This window comes from Trachypithecus francoisi, unplaced genomic scaffold (assembly GCF_009764315.1).
Source record: "Trachypithecus francoisi isolate TF-2019V2 unplaced genomic scaffold, Tfra_2.0 Lachesis_group3, whole genome shotgun sequence".
NCBI classification, from domain to species: Eukaryota; Metazoa; Chordata; class Mammalia; order Primates; family Cercopithecidae; genus Trachypithecus; species Trachypithecus francoisi.
The window spans coordinates 100,054,278-100,076,131 of NW_022681468.1; the positions used below are offsets into that span (position 1 = coordinate 100,054,278).

General features: G+C 42.5%; 1 protein-coding gene across 3 annotated transcripts in view; it reads right to left on the bottom strand.

Annotated features, from left to right (window-relative positions):
• Positions 1 to 21,854, bottom strand: part of ABHD2 (abhydrolase domain containing 2, acylglycerol lipase) — a 120,795-nt gene that overhangs the window by 50,588 nt on the left and 48,353 nt on the right. For all 3 annotated transcript variants that reach the window (XM_033189070.1, XM_033189068.1, XM_033189071.1), the window contains one exon: positions 3,128 to 3,303. In XM_033189070.1, coding sequence (XP_033044961.1) covers positions 3,128 to 3,303 — 176 coding nt within the window. The remainder of the gene's footprint in view (positions 1 to 3,127; positions 3,304 to 21,854) is intronic.

Below are 21,854 nucleotides of genomic sequence, written 5' to 3' on the forward strand. Positions count from 1 at the left end.
TTGCACAGACCCTTTGACCCAGCAATTTTACTTTGAGGTATTTATCCTACAGAGGTAATTGTACATATGTAAAATAATATATATGTATTAGGTTGTGTTCAATCATGCAATACATATCCTTTTGCATATGACTGAACACAATCTAAATGCCCAAAAATAGGGGTCTGGTTGGATAAATTATTGCCTATGTAAGTGATGAAATATTATGAAGCCCTTAAAAATAATGAGACTTTTTTATATACACTGATGTGGCAAGCTCTTCCATAAATTAAGTGAAAAAAATGCTAAATCCGGCCGGGCGCGGTGGCTCAAGCCTGTAATCCCAGCACTTTGGGAGGCCGAGACGGGCGGATCACGAGGTCAGGAGATTGAGACCATCCTGGCTAACACGGTGAAACCCCGTCTCTACTAAAAAATACAAAAAACTAGCCGGGCGAGGTGGCGGGCGCCTGTAGTCCCAGCTACTAGGAGGCTGAGGCAGGAGAATGGCATGAACCCAGGAGGCGGAGCTTGCAGTGAGCTGAGAACCGGCCACTGCACTCCAGCCTGGGCGACAGAGCGAGACTCCATCTCAAAAAAAAAAAAAAAAAAAAAAAATGTTAAATGCAGAAAGGGGTTATAATAATGCTGCCTTTTGTGTGGAGAGAAAAAGATATCTATATTTATAAATGCATCCACTATCTTTGGAATCACACACAAGAACCTTGGGAGTGGGTAGTATTGAGCAGGGGTAGGGATGGAGAGTAGAGGACAGAGAGTGAGATACTTTCTCTGTATACTGTCAGTACCTTGTGAACTTTCTATCGTGAGTATGAATTGCCTACTTAAAAATATGAATATATACTTTTATTTAAAAGCAAAGAGGTGCTTAGGTCATTAAATTTGATTATAATTTTTGTTCAAATTAAGATTTTTAAAATTTACAAATTCTTAATGTTGGTAGGGAAATATGAATTAGTAAGCAATTGTCCAATATGCATAAAGAACCTTAAAAATTTTGTAAATTGCTGGATGTAGTGACACATGTCTGTATTCCAACTATTTGCAAGGCTGAGGCAGGAGGATCACTTGAGCCCAATAGTTTAAGGCTGTAGAACACAATGACTGTATCTGTAAACAGTCACTGTACTAACCTGGGCAACACAGCAAGACTCCATCTCTTTATAAAATGTATAAGCTTTGACCTAGTAAATTCCAATTCTTGAAATCCTGCCTAAAATTTTCTGATGAAGGACAATATAATTATTGATAGTTACAAAGTTGTAAATAAGTTAAATGCTCAAACATAGAATGGTTAAATTATAATATGACCACATTGTAGAATATTAAGCAATCATTAAAATTGTGTTTTTGAAGCCTTTTAGATTTTTAATGACATGGGAAAGTCTTTATAATATAATGTATGATAATTCAAATTTTGGAAAAACAATGCATAGAACTATAAGAAAATGGAACAAAACATCAACAATATATGTTGGGTGACAAAATTACGGGTGATTCTTATTTTTTAAATGTATTATCCATATTTTCTAAAATGAGTACCTATTCCTTTTATAGTCAGAAAAAAAGTCAGAAAAGGGGGAAAAGGGCTGTTTTTCTCAGAGTACGTCTTAGGTACAAATACTGCCTTCCCTGGAAGCACCTTTGTCAGTCATTTCTGGGGGCAGGAGTGATGGAAAAACATGAACAAGTACAAGGAGGAATCACTGTTCTGCCCTTTTCAACTTCCCATGTTGGTCCTGGTAGGAAAAGCAGATGGTCAAACTAAACTTTGTGCTTTAGTGGTGGAAGAAGAAAAAGCATTATAAATAAGGGAAAGAAAACATTTAACTGTTTTAAATAATATTTAAATAAATATAGGAAAAACCAGCTACAGATTTATAAACACAATGTGAACTCCTCATCTATTCATGTATTCATCCTTTCCATGACCGTTTATTAGAAGCCAGCTATTCTGGGCTCTGGGGATTCCTACATTCTAGCAGATAAATAATACACAACCACACAAATAGGTTTAGAGAGTAGAAGCTACCATGAAGAACTAAAGCAGGAAGGCATGATGGATTTACTGAGAAGGAAACATTAGTTAGGGGAGTCAGAGATGGTCCCTCTGAGGAGGTGATATCTGAGCTGAGACCTGAATGACAAGGAGGAGGTAGCCATGTGAAGGTCTGGGGACCAGCATTCCAGGCAGAGGGAATATCAATTAAATCTTTGTCACCAGCTACTTAGCAGTTCTAGCCACTTTAAATACCTAATATGTTTACTGGAATTTACCCATAAATAAATACTGAGTTCCTATTTAAAAAAAACAAAAGCAAAAAAAAAAAAAAAAACTACGTGCTTTGGAATACTATATAATGCAAAAGACATGTTCACTTCTGGTAGAAATAGCATTCAAAAGGATGCTTGTACCTAACTCCACTTCCTCAAAAGTCTTCATTACGAAGCATTTTAGAATGAATGCTTGCTTATTGTTCTATCTATAGGCTAGATAGAACAATGCCAAATTCCAGCAGCAATGAAAATTTCAGTTATTTCTCAGAAATAGGTGTCCTATACCATTGCATGATAGACATGACCTTAATGTGTCTTTTTGTCCAGGGAAACCTAAGCAAAGGGAACCTGAGAGCCTTTTTATCTACTGCTTATCCAACAAACACCAGCCTATACTGCACCTCTGGGCTTCAGTTTCCTCATCAGTAAAGTAGGGATAGTAAATACCAGCCTCACAGCACTATTTGAGGATTAAATGAGATAACAGTATACACGAAGCACTGAGAATGGTCTGGACTCTGTTGCTGTTATCAACCCAGAAGCCTGGTCCTGGGGTGCCTGGGCTCCAAGCACTCCCTCATCCCCTTACATCAAGCTTCTGTATTTCACAAGAGGATTAAAAACTATTCTACAATGAGTTCTGAAGAGCTTTACATGGTGACTGGCAAACACACGCTGAAGCTAACCTTTGCGGGCTGCTCCTAAGTGATGCATCCCAGCAGACTTCCCAACAGCCCCCGATGCCATGGGCAGAGTGAGCGGCACGAGTATTCATACTGTGCTGTGCTCTCCACTGATTAGTGCTCCTTCTCCAAGTGATGGCCCAACCATACAATCTAAAGCAGCTCACCTCCAACACAGTGCTCAGCCAAGGGCTCGAAGAGGTCGAATGTAGAAGTGGCTCCATCAGACATAGTGATGAACTTTCGGTGCCCGTAAGGATGTGGCGACCTCACCCTTCCCATCTTCCCATACAAGGCTGTCTGGATGTGTCCACTTTTCCCCCAGATCAATGGTGGAATGTATCTAAAGAAAGGACAAGGGAGGTCAATTTTCTCTACATTCCTTGAGCAGCAATGTTCTGAAAAATCTTTTAGCAAAAGTCTTTCAACCTATTTTTTTCCCGGCAAATTCTGCACACAAAGCATAAACATGAGGTTTTTATTACATTACATCCATACCATGATTTACCGCCTTTCCCCATTTACTAATACACTCTGCATCAGATTAGCTTTAGAAATCAACCAGGACATGTACATAAAGAGAGGATTTCAATTTAGGGTAACTCTTAAGTAATTCAACATGGGTTATTTCCATAATATAGAATAAAAAGAAAGCAAGTGATACATTTTGAACACATTCTAACTTGACAAGTTAGCTCATTATTAAAGGAGTTGATGTATATGAAATAGCATAGTGCCTACACTCACTAAATGCTCACTTCTTTCCCTAACAAGACAGGCCACAGCTGCAGTGGTTATTCCATTAGCCAAACCTGCTGCTCTCAGTTACGCTGGGAAGGGCTGCAAATTCTTCTAAGGGCCTGTAAGTGCCTTGCGGGGTGAGGGCACTACTGTATGCTCCAGAGAATGTGCTGTAAGGGCAGTGCAGTGTAAATATTTGTTGCGTTGATTAAAGGTAAAGGCTTGTTAGCCTAAGCAAGGCATGAAGCCTCACTAACAACAGTCCATTGTAAAAACACAGAGTGACTCTAGGCGTTGGTAGGAAGTGCAAAAATCACAAATAGTTAATTACCAGGAAAAGAAGATGTTCCAAGTTACAACTAAGAAATGATTATGGTTTACAACCACAGTACAAGATGATTCCATTTACTGAAACTGCTGTTGGTTTCACTTCCATGGCTTTTAGCCCAAGCTTGATTGTTGTCCAGGATTTGTATCCTACATAAACTGGAGTCATATAATATAAAATGGTAGTGACATCAATCATTGCCCTCTGTATTATATGGCAGCAGTGAGTATTTTATTAATAATTTACCTTAACCTACTTGTCAATTCCTGCCTATCATTTCTCTCAGAACCAGATGATCCCCAAAACCCTTTGATTTACTCCTTGTATGTGTGTGTAATTAATGAAATCTACACAAAGTTAAGAGAAGTGAAGCTATCACCTTAAGCAAACCAGTTCCCAGACAAGCTTCCTTTTCGGGGGAGGGGAGGAGAGGAAAGAGTATTTTAAGACATTAAGGACATGAAGTCACTTGCCAGCATAACACCACAGGTGCAAATATCACTGCAAAAGCCATGGCATTTGGAAGGCAGGCGAAGGCATTTATAAGAGCTGAGTGGATTATGACAGTAACAAAAAGCAAGCTTATAAAAATGTCAATTGGACAACCAAACACTACACAAGATCTAGATACAGAACTTATAAAGGATTTCAGACAACCAAGTTAGATAATAAGTTTTGCATAGAGGGAGAGGACTATCCAAGAAATCAAACTTTTGATCACTCCTGGAGGAAAGTTTAAAGAAAATTTTGTTTATAATATAAATTAAAAGTGGAAATATGCTAAGCTTAAAAATGTCAAAAGAATGAGTAAATTTCATATGCCTACCTTCTGAACATGTTTAGAATACAATATAATCTCAGAAAATAGAACAAAAGAATAAAGTAAAGTTTCTTTTTGGCTATTCAAAGATTTCACATTTAATGATGACACATGTGACCGTCCTGATGCCACATTCCCAGTTTAGAGTCAGGTCACCTCCTCAGAATCTTGGCAGCAGCCCCCCAAGCAGCCTCCTAGCCTCTAGTCTTGCTCTCACCTACTCCATTATCCACCCGCCAATGGAGGGATGATCTCAACACACAAGCCTGGCCCCCACCCTCCACTGCATGGGTCCTCACTTGGCCTAGGAGGCCGGCTACACCCTGGTACTCACTTAACATTTCCACCTAAGCTCAAATAAACCTAAACTACTGGCCCCAACTCCACCCAGAACAGGTACACATGGTGTTGAACTATTTTTATCTGAGGAGTCTTTGCTCAAGCTGTCTCCTTTGACTGGAATGCTCCTTCAAACCCAGCGTCTCTTTGGGCCAGCTATTACTTGTCTTTCAAGACTCACTTCCAATCAGGTTGCTGGGGGAGTTGCCCCTTCTCCATGCACAGCTCTGTCCTAGCACCCAGGTGACTTGATCACTTTAGAAACTCTTTTCAAGCAAACCCCTCCCACTGCTCATTCACCTCTAGCTCTATCCCCAGAGCATTGGACGTACATTACACACCTAGGGGAGATTTGCTTCAATGAATATACAGACACTTAGTAAATCTAAAAGGACAAATATATGTTTTCAAAATATACAAAAATATATTTAAAAATAATATGTTTCATAATAATGTGAATTCAGCTATTACATGATTGGCGTTTGGTGACTGTCCTCTTTCCAGCCTACCTAACCCCATTCTCAGAGTGGGATGCAATAATTCTCAGTGTGTGTGTGTGTGTGTGTGTGTGTGTGTGTGTGTGGTGTGTGTGTGTGTGTGTGTATTAGGGATCAATTGCCTCAGAATCACTTGGGATCTCAGTTCAATGTAAGATCAATTACACACAGTGGAAGTCTCACAAGATTTGATTTTATGACAATATCACCTACTGATAAAACACTGTTTTTAATTAACTTCATAATAATACAATACCAGGGTTTACAAAATTGAATTTTTAGACTGCATTTACTATGGTGGGGTTCAATGTGTAGTTGTTTGTTTATACAACTTATCCACAGACCATAAGAAAAAAATGTAAAAACAAAAAACTCAATAGGTGCCCAGTCACACAGTTTAGATCAGGAAGCAAATATGGACTAAAACAGTAGAATATTTTGCAATTTATATAAACATATAAATACTGAAGAAATGCTGCATGGTACATGAGGGAATATGCTTTTTCTATCTATGTGGTAGTTTGTCTGAAAATGTAGTGGCCAATAATTCCACTTATTCCATTCTTCTGCCAGGAGCTAGATTCCCTCCCTGTGATTTGTACTGGCCTGTGGCTTGTCTGGGCTTACAGAAGGTGGTAGAAAGACTGCTGTGCCAATTTAGGCCTGGTCCTTAGGAGACATCGTTGCTTTTGCGCTCTCCTCCTTGTAAGCCTGATGACAGGGCATACAGAAGGCACTGTGATGGAACTGAGAGGAATGTGCATTTTACATTTTGTAGATACTGCCAAGTTGCCTTCTAAAAAAGATGAATCCATTTACATTCCTGCCAATATTGAATGAAAGTACCTGTCTTCCTCACCCTCATTAACAATTGGCATTATTAATCTTCTACATTCTGGCCACTTTGATGGGCAAAAAATGAGTATCTTGTTTCAACTTGTGTTTAAGGTTGATCCAATCTATGGTAAAAAAAAGTTGCTTATTTGCATTTGCATTTCCCTGATTCATGTTTACTAGTCATTTGTACTTCTCTTCTGTGAATTATCTGTTGATATCCTTTGTCTATTTTTCTATTATATTTTTCTATTGATTTATAAGTATTGTTTTTATTATTCCTACATTAAGCCATTATCTAGTATATGTTACAAATGTTTTCTCAAAATCTATTGTATATTTTAACTTTATGTACTTTTTTTTTTTTTTTTTTTGAGACAGAATCTCACTCCATCGCCCAGGTTGGAGTGCAGTGGAGCAATCTCAGCTCACTGCTACCTCTGCCTCCTGGGTCTAACCAATTCTCCTGCCTCAGCCTCCCTAGAAGCTCGGATTACAGGCACGCACACCATCATGCCTAGCTGATTTTTGTATTCTTAATAGAGACGAGGTTTCACCATGTTGGCCAGGCTGGTCTTGAACTCCTGACCTCAGGTGATCGGCCCTCCTCAGTCTCTCAGCCTCCCAAAGTGCTGGGATTACAAGCATGAGCCACTGCGCCCGGCCCTAGTTTTTAATCTTTTATAGTTAAAAATATCTTTTATAGTTATAAAAATATCTTTTATAGTTATAAAAATATCTTTTATGGTGACATAACAAGATAAAGTTAAAATATACAATACATTTTGTTGTTTTTTGTTAAAACCTTTGTGTTTTGCATTTTGTTTCAAAAAGAGCTATTGCAATACCCAATTATAAACATAATTCCCAATGTTTCCTTCTATTACTTCTATAGTTTTAGAAAATGTATTAACCTTAAATCCACTTACTTTTATAAAATGATGTGAAGGGAAGATATAATTCATTTTTTTCTGACAGACTAGCTCATCATCCTTACACAATAAATGGCCTATCCCTTCCCTACTTTCAGTTGACATCTTTAATATACACCAAGTTCTCAATTAAATATTTAGGTTTGGTTCTATATTCTCTATTCTAGCTCATTGATCTATTTGTCTGTTCATATGCCAGTATGACACTGCTTTAATTAATACAGTTTTATGAGATACTTCGATAGTTGATAGTGCAGGCTGCCTTTGTTATTTTTCAAAATTTTCTTGGCAGATTTCAGCATTTTATTTTCCAGATAAATTATAGGATTAACTTGTTTAGTTCCATAAAAATTTTGGATTTTTAGACCAGGCGCCGTGGCTCATGCCTGTAATCCCAGCACTTTGGGAGGCCAAGGCAGGCGGATCACAAGGTCGGGAGATCGAGACCACAGTGAAACCCCGTCTCTACTAAAAATACAAAAAATTAGCCAGGCGCAGTGGCAGGCGCCTGTGGTCCCAGCTACTCGGGAGGCTGAGGCAGGAGAATGGTGTGAACCCGGGAGGCGGAGCTTGCAGTGAGCTGAGATCACGCCACTGCACTCCAGCCTGGGCGACAGAGCCGTCTCAAAAAAAAAATAAATAAATAAATTGGATTTTTGATTGGAAACACGCCAAATATATATTAGCTAGGAGATAACTGACACCTTTACAATACTGATGGGTCCCATCCAAAAACATGGTATATCTCTCCATTAAATCCTATAGTAAAACTTCATTGCTTTCTTCATGTTTTACAGAATATTACATTTTTACTACACTAATTTGCATGTCTTTCTGTCTGTGTTTTTTAAAGCTATTCTTGAGTTGAAGCATCTGGGCATGTTTTACCCTTAACTCCCTGAAAGTAGGAACAGTCTCTTCTGCTTCTTTACTAATCCATATGGTATTGCGGCCAATGTTGTGCTGTGGCCAGTGGTTAACAAATGTTTGTTACTAACAAACAAGCTGGGCCACAACAAAATATAGAGGTCAGCCTGTCCTTATCTTCTGAGCCTATTTATAATCAACATCTGGCGTACTAACAGAATTGCTCAGTGGGAAAGACCACAAGGGTCTGGGCCTCCCTCCCACCCCCCATATACATACGTACGTACACACACACACACACACACACACACACACACGTCTTTGAGCAGATGAAGCTCACATAGGCAAGGAAAAGAGAGTTGAAAAAATAAAGTTGACTGATGCTCATCTTTGCCTTAAATCAGTGGGTGACCAATTCTTCCTTATGGTACCTAAGTCCCTTGGCTGTAAATCAAACTATTTTATAGCTAGTGATTAAACTCAGACTTCACTGTTATTTCCTTTGATTCTCCCTTGTACTTCTCTACCAAATTAGCACAGGACTTGGCACACAATAGATGTTTAGGATATGTTGTCTGAGATTGAGTCCTCACACCTCAGCAAGTTGCAGCAAGTCCTTTCCAGTGAACCAAATGCCCATCAGCAGCTGCTCCTCAGCATTTGAGGTTTCTATCAGATAGGATGCATTGCTTAAAGCAACAAAACCCAACTCTGACTAACTTAAGAAAGGAGTACACAGAAGGACACTGGGGTGCCTACTAAATGGAAAAGAGGCTGGAGAACCAGGCTTGAAATGAGGGCAGGATCCAGGAAAGAAACCAGGGGGCTGCTCCAGGAATGTGCTTTTTACAACATCAGTACCAGTGTCTCCCGACTCCACTCCAAAGTCAACGTCCCAGAAGTACAGCAACTAGAAGGGATGCCTTCAATTTCAGAGTGGGTGGGCAGCACACTTTGATTTATTACCTGCATGCAGTGGGAGAGAAGAACTTTCCCAAGGGGAAATTTGTATGCCCTTAGAAAGGAAGAATGAACGCTAGGCAGCCAGAAGGGGACAGACGTCCCCTGAAAGGTTTTGAGCTGGGCTTGTCTTTGATTCAAGAGGCTTCTTTACTGCCCTGATACCCTATGGCCCACATTAAACCATCATGTTCCCATCTAGTTCTTCTGAAGGCTCATCTTTCTGTCCCTGTCCCCACCTCTTAGCACTTCACATACTTCTCAAATGTATTTATTTCAGCATCTGCTTTACCTGCAACACAATGTACATAAGAAACAGGAGGAACAGGTAATCTCCTTAAGTGTTGTTTTCTTACCCCCATGCATCCATTTTCTAGAAGCAAATCTGAGCACACAAAAGGGCTGGAGTGGTTTGTTTTGTTTTGTTTTGTTTTTGCGAAGGAGTCTCACTCTGTAGCCCAGGCTGGAGTGCAGCGGCATGATCTCGGCTCACTGCAAACTTCACCTCCCGGGTTCAAGTGATTCTCCTGCCTCAGCCTCTGGAGTAGCTGGGATTACAGGCACCTGCCACCATGCCTGGCTAATTTCATATTTTTAGTAGAGACGGGGTTTCACCATGTTGGCCAGGCTGGTCTCAAACTCCTGACCTCAAGTGATCTGCCTGCCTTGGCCTCCCAAAGTACTGGGATTACAGACGTGAGACACTGCGCCCGGCCTACTGGAGTTGTTTTTTTAAGGAGACATCTAGGAAAGTAGAGTTTCTAAGACTCCTGGTCAATGATCTTTACTGGTCTTAAAGCACAGTAGCACATTTTGAATTCATCACTTTGCCCCCACGACTTTTTTGAGGTAAAATACATATAACATTTTAAAGTCTACAATTCAATGGCATTTAATACATTTATAATATTGGGCACCCATCACCTCTATCTAGTTCCAGAATATTTCATCACTGCAAAAGGAAAGCCTATAGGCATGAAGCAGTCACTTCCCATTTTCTCCGTCCCCTATTCCCTGGCAACCACTAATCTGCTTTCTCTCTCTGTAGGTTGACATATTCTATATATTTCTTATCAATAGAATCATCAACATGTGACTTTTTGTCTTGGGATTTTTCACTTAGCATAATGTTTTGAGAGTCACCCTTGCTGCAACATGTTATCAGTAATTCATTCCTTTTTATGGCTGAATAGTATTTCATTGTATGAATATACCACATTTTGTTTATCCTTTCATCAGTTATAGACATTAAATGTAGGCCGGGTGCGGTAGCTCACGCCTGTAACCCCAGCACTTTGGGAGGCCAAGGCAGGCAGATCACTTGAGGTCAGGAGTTTGAGACCAACCTGGTCAACATGGTGAAATCCCATTACTAAAAATACAAAATTAGCCGGGCATGGTGGCCCATGCCTGTAATTCCACCTACTCAGGAGGCTGAGGCAGGAGAATTGCTTGAACCCAGGAGGCGGAGGTTGCAGTGAGCTGAGATCATGCCACTATACTAAAGCCTGGGTGACAGAGTGAGACCAAAAAAGAAAAAAGACATTGGATGGTTTCCACTTTTTGGCTATTGTGAATAGCACTGCTGTGAACATTTATGTACAGGCTTTTGTTTGAACATCTGTTTTCAATTTTCTGGGTTGTGTCCCAGGAGTGGAATTTCTGGGTCATATGGCAATTCTGTGTTTAACTTTTTGGGGAACCTCCAAACTTTTTCCCACAGCAGCTGTACCATTTTATATTCCCAACCAGGAACATACAAGAGTCCCAATTTCTCCACATCCTCACCAACAGTTACTATTGTCCATTAAAAAGAAATTACTACAGCTATCCTAATGGGTATGAAGTGGCATCTCTTGGTGGTTTTGATGTGCATTTCCTTTATGACTAACGATCTTGAACATCCCCTTTTGACTTGAGGCCATTTCCTTCTACTCTATCTCTATTTTCATCTCTATGTCTAAAATTAATCACAATTTTTTTTGTTTGTTTGTTTTGAGATGGAGTTTCACTCTTATTGCCCAGGCTGGAGTGCAACAGTACGATCTTGGCTCAGTGGGATCTCAGCTTGGCGTGATCTCAGCTCACCGCAACCTCCACTTTCGGGTTCAAGCGATTCTCCTGCCTAAGCCTCCCAAGTAGCTGGGATTACAGGCATGCGCCACTACGCCCAGCTAATTTTGTATTTTTAGTAGAGACGGGGTTTCTCCATGTTGGTCAGGCTGGTCTCGAACTTCCGACCTCAGGTGATCCACCCGCCTCGGCCTCCCAAAGTGCTGGGATTACAGGCGTGAGCCATTGCACCCCGCTACAATTTTTTAAAAAATAAATAATTAGTTGATAAATATATATTATCAGTCTCCTCTTTATCGCCCAATGGCTCGTTCAAAGAAGCAACTGATAATAAAACTAACAATAGTTAAAACTGCATGTGGTATAACTGAGTATTGGGATTGTCCAAACATTGACAGAAGAATCTAGTTTTCATAAAAACATTTAAAACTGTAAAATTTAACTTAGAGAATTGGACTTGGTGGAACTAATGGTCGCAAGAGAACTTGCTATAGCAGAAGCTATGGTCATAATATATGACATGGTCAAAAAAATGATTAATGACTCCAGTCTTTGTAGTAAATTTAAATGGAAAACAACCCTGATGAAGACAAAATTTAACTGTATTGTATTAAAAAAAAAAAAAAAACTCTTCATGGAATCGAATTGGCTCAGCAGACTTTTAGAAAATATTTTCTCAAAGAAAAATTCTTTAGTGTTAGCCTAACTCTGATGAAAATATTTATATTCAAAATTGTCACTGGGTTCAACCCCTCCTGCATTCAATGGGAATGCAGGTGGCTAGAATGCGACTGGCACTCCATTCCTGCATGTTCCTCCTTCCCAGCCCAACCCAAGACAAGAGACTTGAAACCAATAAATGCGATGCTATGAGCTGAAAAGTAAGGAATTGGGTGGAGAAGAATATCCCAAATGTGGTGATGGCTCAGGGGCTGTGGAGGGGAAGGCTGGGAAGGCCACTTGCTGAGGAGCTCCGTGGAGGTCCTCTGAGTAGTCTGGCTTCTCCTTCTTAACAAGGCAAGAATAAGGCTCATGATTTCACAGATTAAAAAGGAATGGGAGGAAATAGTTACCATGCTCTAATTTAGCTGCAAGAACGAGATACATGCTAAGGCAAATGCCACTGGAATCTTACTACAGCAAAGAAATTATGTCACCCGGAGCGAAACCTGGGGCCTCTCCCTTCACAACTTAAAAAACATTAAGGATGTTCCCCCAAGTTCTTTAACAAAGGAAGTCAAGGATGTTTGAGGTATTAATCTCAGGGGCTGAGAATTTATTCACCTTTTTTCTTTGAACATGGCATAATAAATAAAACTGCTATTTTATTTATCTATACAGCACTTCACAGTTTTTCAAAGTCCTTTTTTACATGATCTCATTTGCCTTCAATGACAATTTTGTGAAATGGGCAGATATTGTTAACCTCACTTTACCACAGGGACCCTGAGGCCAGGGAGTTCATGGTTTGACCACATTCACACTGCTAGTTGAGAGCAGGGTTGAGACTTCAACTGGGGCCTTGGCCACTGTGTCCAGGGCTTATTTGGATGATAAAACAGACATGATGAGGATAGATAGATGCTTTCAGTCCAGAGACTCCTATGAGTCTATTAGTCATCCTTTAAAAATATTAGTTCTCTAGAACCAATGTAATGAGACCAAACATATCTGGAGTAGTCAACAGCGAACCTCTACCTTTAAAAATATATCAAATTAGCATGTATATATTCTGGTGCTGGCCATTTTAAAGGTTATCTTGAACTAGAGACTTTTCAGCAACATGGAGAACCCTGGTAGATATTCCTGATAGAAATCTGTTTATTGAGGAGCTGGTGAATGTGGGCTTTCAAGCCAGAAGCTGGCACTAAACAGGAGAAATGGTAAAGAGACCAAGCTCTGGGGCTCAGGCAAGTACTAAACAACAGTAGTCACAACAAAGGGGAATCACTCAGGAGTAACTCCCTCTTCCTGCTTTAACCGTTGTTTTTTTTTTTTTTTTTTTTTTGAGATGGAGTTGCCCAGACTGGAATGCAGTGGTGTGATCTCTGCTCACTGCAGCCTCCATCTCCTGGGTTCAAGTGATTCTCGCGCCTCAGCCTCCTGGGTAGCTGGGGTTACAGAAGCACACCACCACATCTGGCTAATTTTTGTATTTTTAGTAGAGATGGGGTTTCACCATGTTGGCAAGAACTCCTGACCTCGAGAGATACGCCCACCTCAGCCTTCCAAAGTGCTGGGATTAACAGGAGTGAGCCACAGTGCCTGGCCATTCTGTTTTTGTAGTGGGGTCACATCTCACCAGCAGCTTGGTTCTCAAGTTAAAAGGCAAAACTATCAGGCTGGGTGTGGTGGCTCATGCCTGTAATCCCAGCAATTTGGGAGGCCAAGTGGGAGGATTGCTTGAGGCCAGGAGTTCGAGACCAGCCTGGGTGACACAGGAAGACCTCATCTATACAAAAAAAATAATAATAATTAGCTGGGTGTGGTGGCGCATGCCTGTGGTCCCAGCTACTTGGGAGGCTAAGGTAAGAGAATCACTTGAGCCCAGGCAGTCGAGACAAAAGTGAGTTATGATCGGGCCACGGCACTCCAGCATGGGTGACAGAGTAAGACTCTGTCCAACAACAACAAAAAAGTGAAACTAAACTATTAACTATAATCAAATTATGCCCTGAGCATCCCTTAGTAACACACTGTCTCTGGGCAAGGGGAGTCCAAGCAGTTCTCCTCCAGTGCTGGGAAGATGGCTGGGGCTGCGGATAAGCACAGATGGCACTGGTAGCTTGAGGTTAAGGCCATGTTGTGAAACAAAGGAAACGGAAAACAAAACACATCTTTAAACGTGAAGATACAGTAAGGTGCTCTCTCTCGCAGGAGAGACACACAGGCCCTGGTACCAGCAGAGGTGACGTGAGGCTCCCAGATCACACAGGGACGGGGTGGCGGGGGGACTATGCTCCTTTGAATGGAGAGGCTGGCAGAAGGCTCAGCACAAATAAGGTAATGTATGTGGTGGGGGGGGGGGGTGTCTCTTAATCTGTAGAGTTGGATTTGCATAAGTTAAATGTACATATGTAACTCCATTATATATTAGAAAGCATATCAAGGTAATAGCTAACTATATTGTAACGTTTAAAAAAAAAAAAAAAGAAGAAATTCATCTTTAATTTATCTCCTGCCTAAATTCCAAGGCATCAGGTACAAGAAGGAACTTCCAGCACAGAGAGGTGTTTTTGCTGGATTCTGTTGGGCATCCACAGCCACCTCCGGTATTTGCCTGGAACTCTCTCTAAAGGTTTATTTAAAAGGTCATCCAGCCGGGCGCGGTGGCTCAAGCCTGTAATCCCAGCACTTTGGGAGGCCGAGACGGGTGGATCACGAGGTCAGGAGATCGAGACCATCCTGGCTAACACGGTGAAACCCCATCTCTACTAAAAATACAAAAAAAAACTAGCCGGGCGAGGTGGCGGGCGCCTGTAGTCCCAGCTACTCGGGAGGCTGAGGCAGGAGAATGGGGTAAACCTGGGAGACGGAGCTTGCAGTGAGCTGAGATCCGGCCACTGCACTCCAGTCCGGGCGACAGAGCGAGACTCCGCCTCAAAAAAAAAAAAAGGTCATCCAGCAAAATGAATGGCTATCTTCTCCAGGGCTCTTGACTATCAAATGTCAGGACCACATGTCTTTCAGTAGAGCTTGAGGAAAAGAACTGCTAACATAGCACGTGAGTGGAAGCCTCACAATTCCAGAGGCTCTGACTGTTCCTAACACAGGCTGCTCAGCTCTACACACCGGCTGTGTAACTTTACACTCTGCCCTCAGACTCCCCTCTCTTTCTGCAAAACCCAAGTCCAAAGGGACTCTTCAGCCACTGAGGCAAAAGGCAGAGGAGTTACATCATCTTGGGAAGCCCTCCCAAGAAGAAAACTCTCTCCATCATGTCTACAGAGACCTGCTGCGTGGCTGCTCCAGACAACTGCACATTCAAATGGCTGGTGATGTTCTCTGCTGGTTGCGTGCTGAGACTCTGGTCAGATTCTAGTTAGGTGCCAAGACTGTTAGGAGCCATAGGCTCGGGATGTTTCCTCAGTTTCCAGAGAGAATGGCCATCTCCACAGGCCCTCCACTCTGCTTACTTGAGTACACACACTCAAGGGAAGAAAAGCAAATTTTTCATCTCAGAAAAAAATAATTGTTCACTGAGGAAAAAAAAGGTGACCTTTACTCTGACAAACAGATTTGTTTTGAGAGTGACAACATAAACTGAGGATGCCCAACTAGGAGTGTGCTGCTGGCACCTGGGGCCAAACCAAAGATGTTATCAGGTCCGAGCTTGCCTCTACCTGTATTTTCTTTTGGCTCTTAAATATTGATTTAATAAAATTCAACAAATACAAGTGCTGTGAGGCATACAGAGATTAGAGCCAGACACAGTGACCGCCCTGGTGGCATTTGTAATCTGAAGGTAGGATGCATGATGAATACACAGGCAGCTACTGTCACAGACAGGAGCAGTGGGCAATGGGGTCAGAGGGATAGAATAGGATGATACTATGGGGAGACAATCACGAGGCTGAGAAGTACCACTTTCACTCAGTGCATGTTGGGGAGTACTAGGATCTGAGAGAGGAGGGACAGTTCTGAGCACCAAATCTCTGCATCAGGAGCTGGGTGAGTCATGTCTCTAGTTTATTTATTTACTTATTTATTTTTAGAGACAAGGTCTTTATCTGTCACCCAGGCTGGAGTGCAGTGGTATAACTCCGGCTCACTGCAGCCTTGACCTCCCAGGCTCAAGCAATCCTCCCATCTCAGCCTCCTGAGTAGCTGGGACCACAGGCACACGCCACCATGCCCAGTTAATTTTTTTTTTTTTTTTTTTGTAGGAACAGGGTCTTATTATGCCGCCAGGGCTGGTCTTGAACTCCTGGGCTCAAGCAATCCTCCCACATCAGCCCCCCACAGTGCTGGAATTATAGAAGTGAGCCACCCCGCCTGGCCTTCTAGCTAATCTTCACAATTCAGAGCAAGGTGTCTTCCCCATTTTAAAGATGAGAAAAAAAAAAAAAAAAAAAAAGCTAGGATTAGAGGACAGGTCTCTGATTCAGTCCAAAGCGTTTCTCACTTTATCACACTCAAGACTCATCAACTCCCCCAACCAGAAGCTAAAATAACAGCTGTGTGCCAATTTTCTCCTGTCTGATCAACTGTCAGAATGTTCTATATTAAATAATGTTTCTTCAGATTGATAACTGAATTTGTTGGAGCTTCTCTACAGTGGTCTTCACATGTCTGACAAAAAACCATTTCTTTCATTTTGCATGTTTTTCACAACTGTAACTGACTTCTTGTTAGTGGCGTTTTTTCTGCAGAAGATACATCTGGGGGCTAATTAATTTGAATATTCACATTTAATTATTTCTAAGATGAGGCCAAGATGTTAATAAAATCATACTGAATATCTCCCCCAAAGATAATGAGATCCAGGAAAGCAATGACAGTGAGAGCAAGACAGGATGGAAGTGCTTCTAAAAAGCTGACAGGTATCTGATTTGGGGATACATTTTTACCCTACTTTCATGCGTGAGAATAAACCCACAAGGACAAGCATCAGTGGTGGGGGAAACACTGGGAGTGAAGCTTTGTGGCAGCTCCACAAGTCTGCAAACTGAGCTCTGGGCCTTCCTGTGTGTGTGTGTGTGCACACAGGGAAGGTAAGGAAGCCAGGAAGGGCCAGAGTTTAGGAGAACATTTTGTCAGCTCTTATCCCAGATCCTGAACTGCCAGAGCTTCCCTGCTCCACAGGCCTGGAAGCCAGGGCCCCTACTGCTCCTACCACAGACACCTCTGGTTTCTTTTCTGGCCTATCTACCCCTAGCCCAGTGGACCTGAAGCCAGCAGGTCAACAGCAGGTCTTTTGTGAGCCCTCCCCACTGGGCTTCACCCTTCTCCACTAGGATACGGCCCCCACTGGAAGCCCTTCTTTTCAGGAGGGCCAGATGTGGAGTAGACCCTGCGTGCACATCTCACCAGTCCTGCTAGGGAGGCGAGGCTGAGGCTAGGAAAGGGCTTCCTCATTAGCTTCAGGAACAAACACCTTGGGCCTTTTATCTCAAAATGGCAGCGACATATTCAGCTTCCCAAACACCCATTAATAGGCTCATCAGAAATCCGCTTTGAACACAGCATTTTCCCCTCACTGGAGGCAAATTCTTCTCCACAGCTGTCACACATTACATTTTCACTGTTGTTGCTAAATGCTCTGTTCCTGAATTGCAGGATCTGTACAGGAAAATTCCAATGCAGAGACTGTTTCTGCCTGAAATGACCAAAAGTGGCCTGAGGAAACAAAAGAGCAATCCTCTTCTGTTCCTGTAACTGGTTTCTAAATACAGGACGGAGGCCACTGGGCCAGGCTGGCACATCTGTGACCTTTGCGCATATCGTGCAAACTATAAAACATGAATGTTGGGAGAACAGCCCCATGAGTTACAATAAAACCACTTAAAAAGAAACAGTACTTTTTTGCTCTAAGGGAAAATAAATGTGCTTTTCTAATGTTCAAAGAAAACCAGTTAAAACCCCTCAGAACTGTATCCACATGTTAAATGCATCTGATCCCACTATCTTCCTGTTCCACAAACAGCAGGTGGAACTGGTCACACCCCTCCCTACATAGACCACAGACCACAGTCCTCTCTCCTTACGTTGCATTTCAACCTGGTTTTGACATCATGCATTAAGTGGGGAGGAAGTTTATTAAGAAGCTCCAGGGTTCCACTTGACAAATGCCATCCATTAGAGAACTGGTCCTGCAAACAGCCAGTCGAAGATTAGTGACCTAACTTTAGGAGAAGGCACCACAGTTCCCAGACCTGGGCTGCCAAGGTGCTAAGTGCAAAGTTCCCAGACTCACTCTGTGCTAACCAAACAGGACGCACGCTGACGCTCAGAACACAGAACACCCGTGTCTTGTCCCCATCTGCTTGGTCACCTCTCTCCTGTCTGGAGGACATGCACATAGATGCCAATGGACTGTTCTTTGTCCAACCCAGTATTGCCTTTTGGCTACTTCCCAGGCCAAGGCTACCTCAAAATCTGTGCCAGGGTTATGGAGGAGGGAAGATTAGAGCTGGAAAATCACATTATATTTGCCACTATTCCTAGTGAAGAAAAACTCACATATCTAAATGTGAAGCCCCTGGATTATCTACACAGAATGCTCTTTTAAGAACACACTTATCGGCCAGGCGCGGTGGCTCAAGCCTGTAATCTCAGCACTTTGGGAGGCCGAGACGGGCGGATCACAAGGTCAGGAGATCGAGACCATCCTGGCGAACACGGTGAAACCCCGTCTCTACTAAAAAATACAAAAAACTAGCCTGGCGAGGTGGTGGGCGCCTGTAGTCCCAGCTACTCGGGAGGCTGAGGCAGGAGAATGGCGTAAACCCGGGAGGTGGAGCTTGCAGTGAGCTGAGATCCAGCCACTGCACTCCAGCCCGGGCGACAGAGCGAGACTCCATCTCAAAAAAAAAAAAAAAACAAAGAACACACTTATCGAATAGGAGCTGCACTGGCTGGACAGCAATGGTATAGAGCAGAGAGAGTGAGGAGGCTGCACCTGGCTCCCGATATCACAGCCACTGCAGTACACTGAGCTCCACAGAGATAGCACCGTGGCAAGTGAGATCCAGATGGGCACTGGGCAACTCTGTGCCTTGCTGAGGGAAAATAACTAAACATGGGCAAAGGAGACCCTAAGAAGCCAAGACAGAAATGCCATCATATGCATTTTTTGTGCAAACTTGTAGGGAGGCACATAAGAACAAACACCCAGATGCTTCAGTCAGCTCCTCAGTTTGCTAAAAAGTGCTCAGAGAGGTAGAAGACCATGTCTGCTGAAGAGAAAGGAAAATTTGAAGATACAGCAAAGGCGGACAAGGCCTATTATGAAAGAGAAATGAAAACCTGTATCTCTCCTAAATGGGAGACAAAAAAAAGACATTCAGGCCGGGTGCGGTGGCTCACGCCTTGTAATCTCAGCACGTTGGAAGGCCGAGGCGGGTGGATCACCTAAGGTCAGGAGTTCGAGACCAGCCTGGCCAAGACAGTGAAACCTCGTCTCTACTAAAAATACAAAAAAAATTAGCCAGGCATGGTGGCGGGTGCCTGTAATACCAGCTACTTGGGAGGCTGAGGCAAGAGAATCGCTTGAACCTGGGAGGCAGAGGTTGCAGTGAGCCGAGATGGTGCCACTGCACTCCAGCTGGGGCAACAAGAGTGAAACTCCATCTCAAAAGAAAAAAAAAAAAGTTCAAGGATCCCAGTGCACCCAAGAGGCCTCCTTGAGCCTTCTTCCTGTTCTGTTCTGTTCTGTTCTGTTCTGGGTATCGCCCAAATATCAAAGGAGAACATCCTGGCCTGTCCACTAATGATGTTGCAAAGAAACTGGGAGAGATGTGGAATTATACTGCTGCCTTATGACAATATGATAATATGTCTTTCATATGACAAGCAGCCTTATGAAAAGAAGGCTGCGAAGCTGAAGGAAAAATAAGAAAAGGATATTGCTGCCGGGCGCAGTGGCTCAAGCCTGTAATCCCAGCACTTTGGGAGGCCGAGACGGGCGGATCACGAGGTCAGGAGATCGAGACCATCCTGGCCAACACAGTGAAACCCTGTCTCTACTAAAAAATACAAAAAACTAGCCGGGTGAGGTGGCGGGCGCCTATAGTCCCAGCTACTCGGGAGGCTGAGGCAGGAGAATGGCGTGAATCCAGGAGACGGAGCTTGCAGTGAGCTGAGATCCGGCCACTGCACTCCAGCCCGGGCGACAGAGCAAGACTTCGTCTCAAAAAAAAAAAAAAGAAAAAAAAAAGAAAAGGATATTGCTGCATATTGAGCTAAAGGAAAGCCTGCTGTAGCAAAAAAGGGAGTTGTCAAGGCTGAAAAAAGCAAGAAAAAGAAGGAAGAGAAGGAAGATGAGGAAGATGAAGAGGATGAGAATGAGGAGGAGGAGGAAGATGAAGATGATGATGAATAAGTTGGTTCTAGCATAGTTTTTTTTCTTGTCTATAAAGCATTTAACTCACTCCTTTTTTCTTGTCTATAAAGCATTTAACTCACTCACATAATGAAAATTATGTTTCGGCCGGGCGCGGTGGCTCAAGCCTGTAATCCAGCACTTTGGGAGGCCGAGACGGGCGGATCACGAGGTCAGGAGATCGAGACCATCCTGGCCAACACAGTGAAACCCTGTCTCTACTAAAAAATACAAAAAACTAGCCGGGTGAGGTGGCGGGCGCCTATAGTCCCAGCTACTCGGGAGGCTGAGGCAGGAGAATGGCGTGAATCCAGGAGACGGAGCTTGCAGTGAGCTGAGATCCGGCCACTGCACTCCAGCCGGGCGACAGAGCAAGACTTCGTCTCAAAAAAAAAAAAAAGAAAAAAAAAAGAAAAGGATATTGCTGCATATTGAGCTAAAGGAAAGCCTGCTGTAGCAAAAAAGGGAGTTGTCAAGGCTGAAAAAAGCAAGAAAAAGAAGGAAGAGAAGGAAGATGAGGAAGATGAAGAGGATGAGAATGAGGAGGAGGAGGAAGATGAAGATGATGATGAATAAGTTGGTTCTAGCATAGTTTTTTTTCTTGTCTATAAAGCATTTAACTCACTCCTTTTTTCTTGTCTATAAAGCATTTAACTCACTCACATAATGAAAATTATGTTTCGGCCGGGCGCGGTGGCTCAAGCCTGTAATCCCAGCACTTTGGGAGGCCGAGACGGGCGGATCACGAGGTCAGGAGATCGAGACCATCCTGGCTAATACGGTGAAACCCCGTCTCTACTAAAAAATACAAAAAACTAGCCGGGCGACGAGGCGGGCGCCTGTAGTCCCAGCTACTCGGGAGGCTGAGGCAGGAGAATGGCGTGAACCCGCGAGGCGGAGCTTGCAGTGAGCTGAGAGCCGGCCACTGCACTCCAGCCCGGGCGGCAGAGCAAGACTCCGTCTCAAAAAAAAAAAAAAAAAAAAAAAAGAAAATTATGTTTCCTTTTAAAGAAAAAAACTGAAATGTAAGGCTGTGTAAGATTTGTTTTTAAACTGTACAGTGTCTTTTTTTTTTTGTATAGTTAACACACTACCAAATATGTCTTTAGATATCCCTGTCCTGGTGGTATTTTCAATAGCCACTAACCTTGCCTAGTACAGTATGGGGGTTGTAAACTGGCATGGAAATTAAAAGCAGGTTCTTGTTAGTGCATAGCACAAATTAGTTACATATGGCGATGACAGTTTTTTCATCTTCAGTTGTCTCTGATGCAGCTTATATGAAATGATTGTTGTTCTGTAAAGTGAATACCGCTCTGTAATTGCAAAAAAAAAAAAAAAAAAAAGTTGCAACTATTTTGTTGACATTCTGAAGCTTCTAAGTAAATACAGTTTTTTATTAAAAATATATAAAGAACACACCAATCAAGAGATGACTTTAAGGATTAAAATGCTGACAT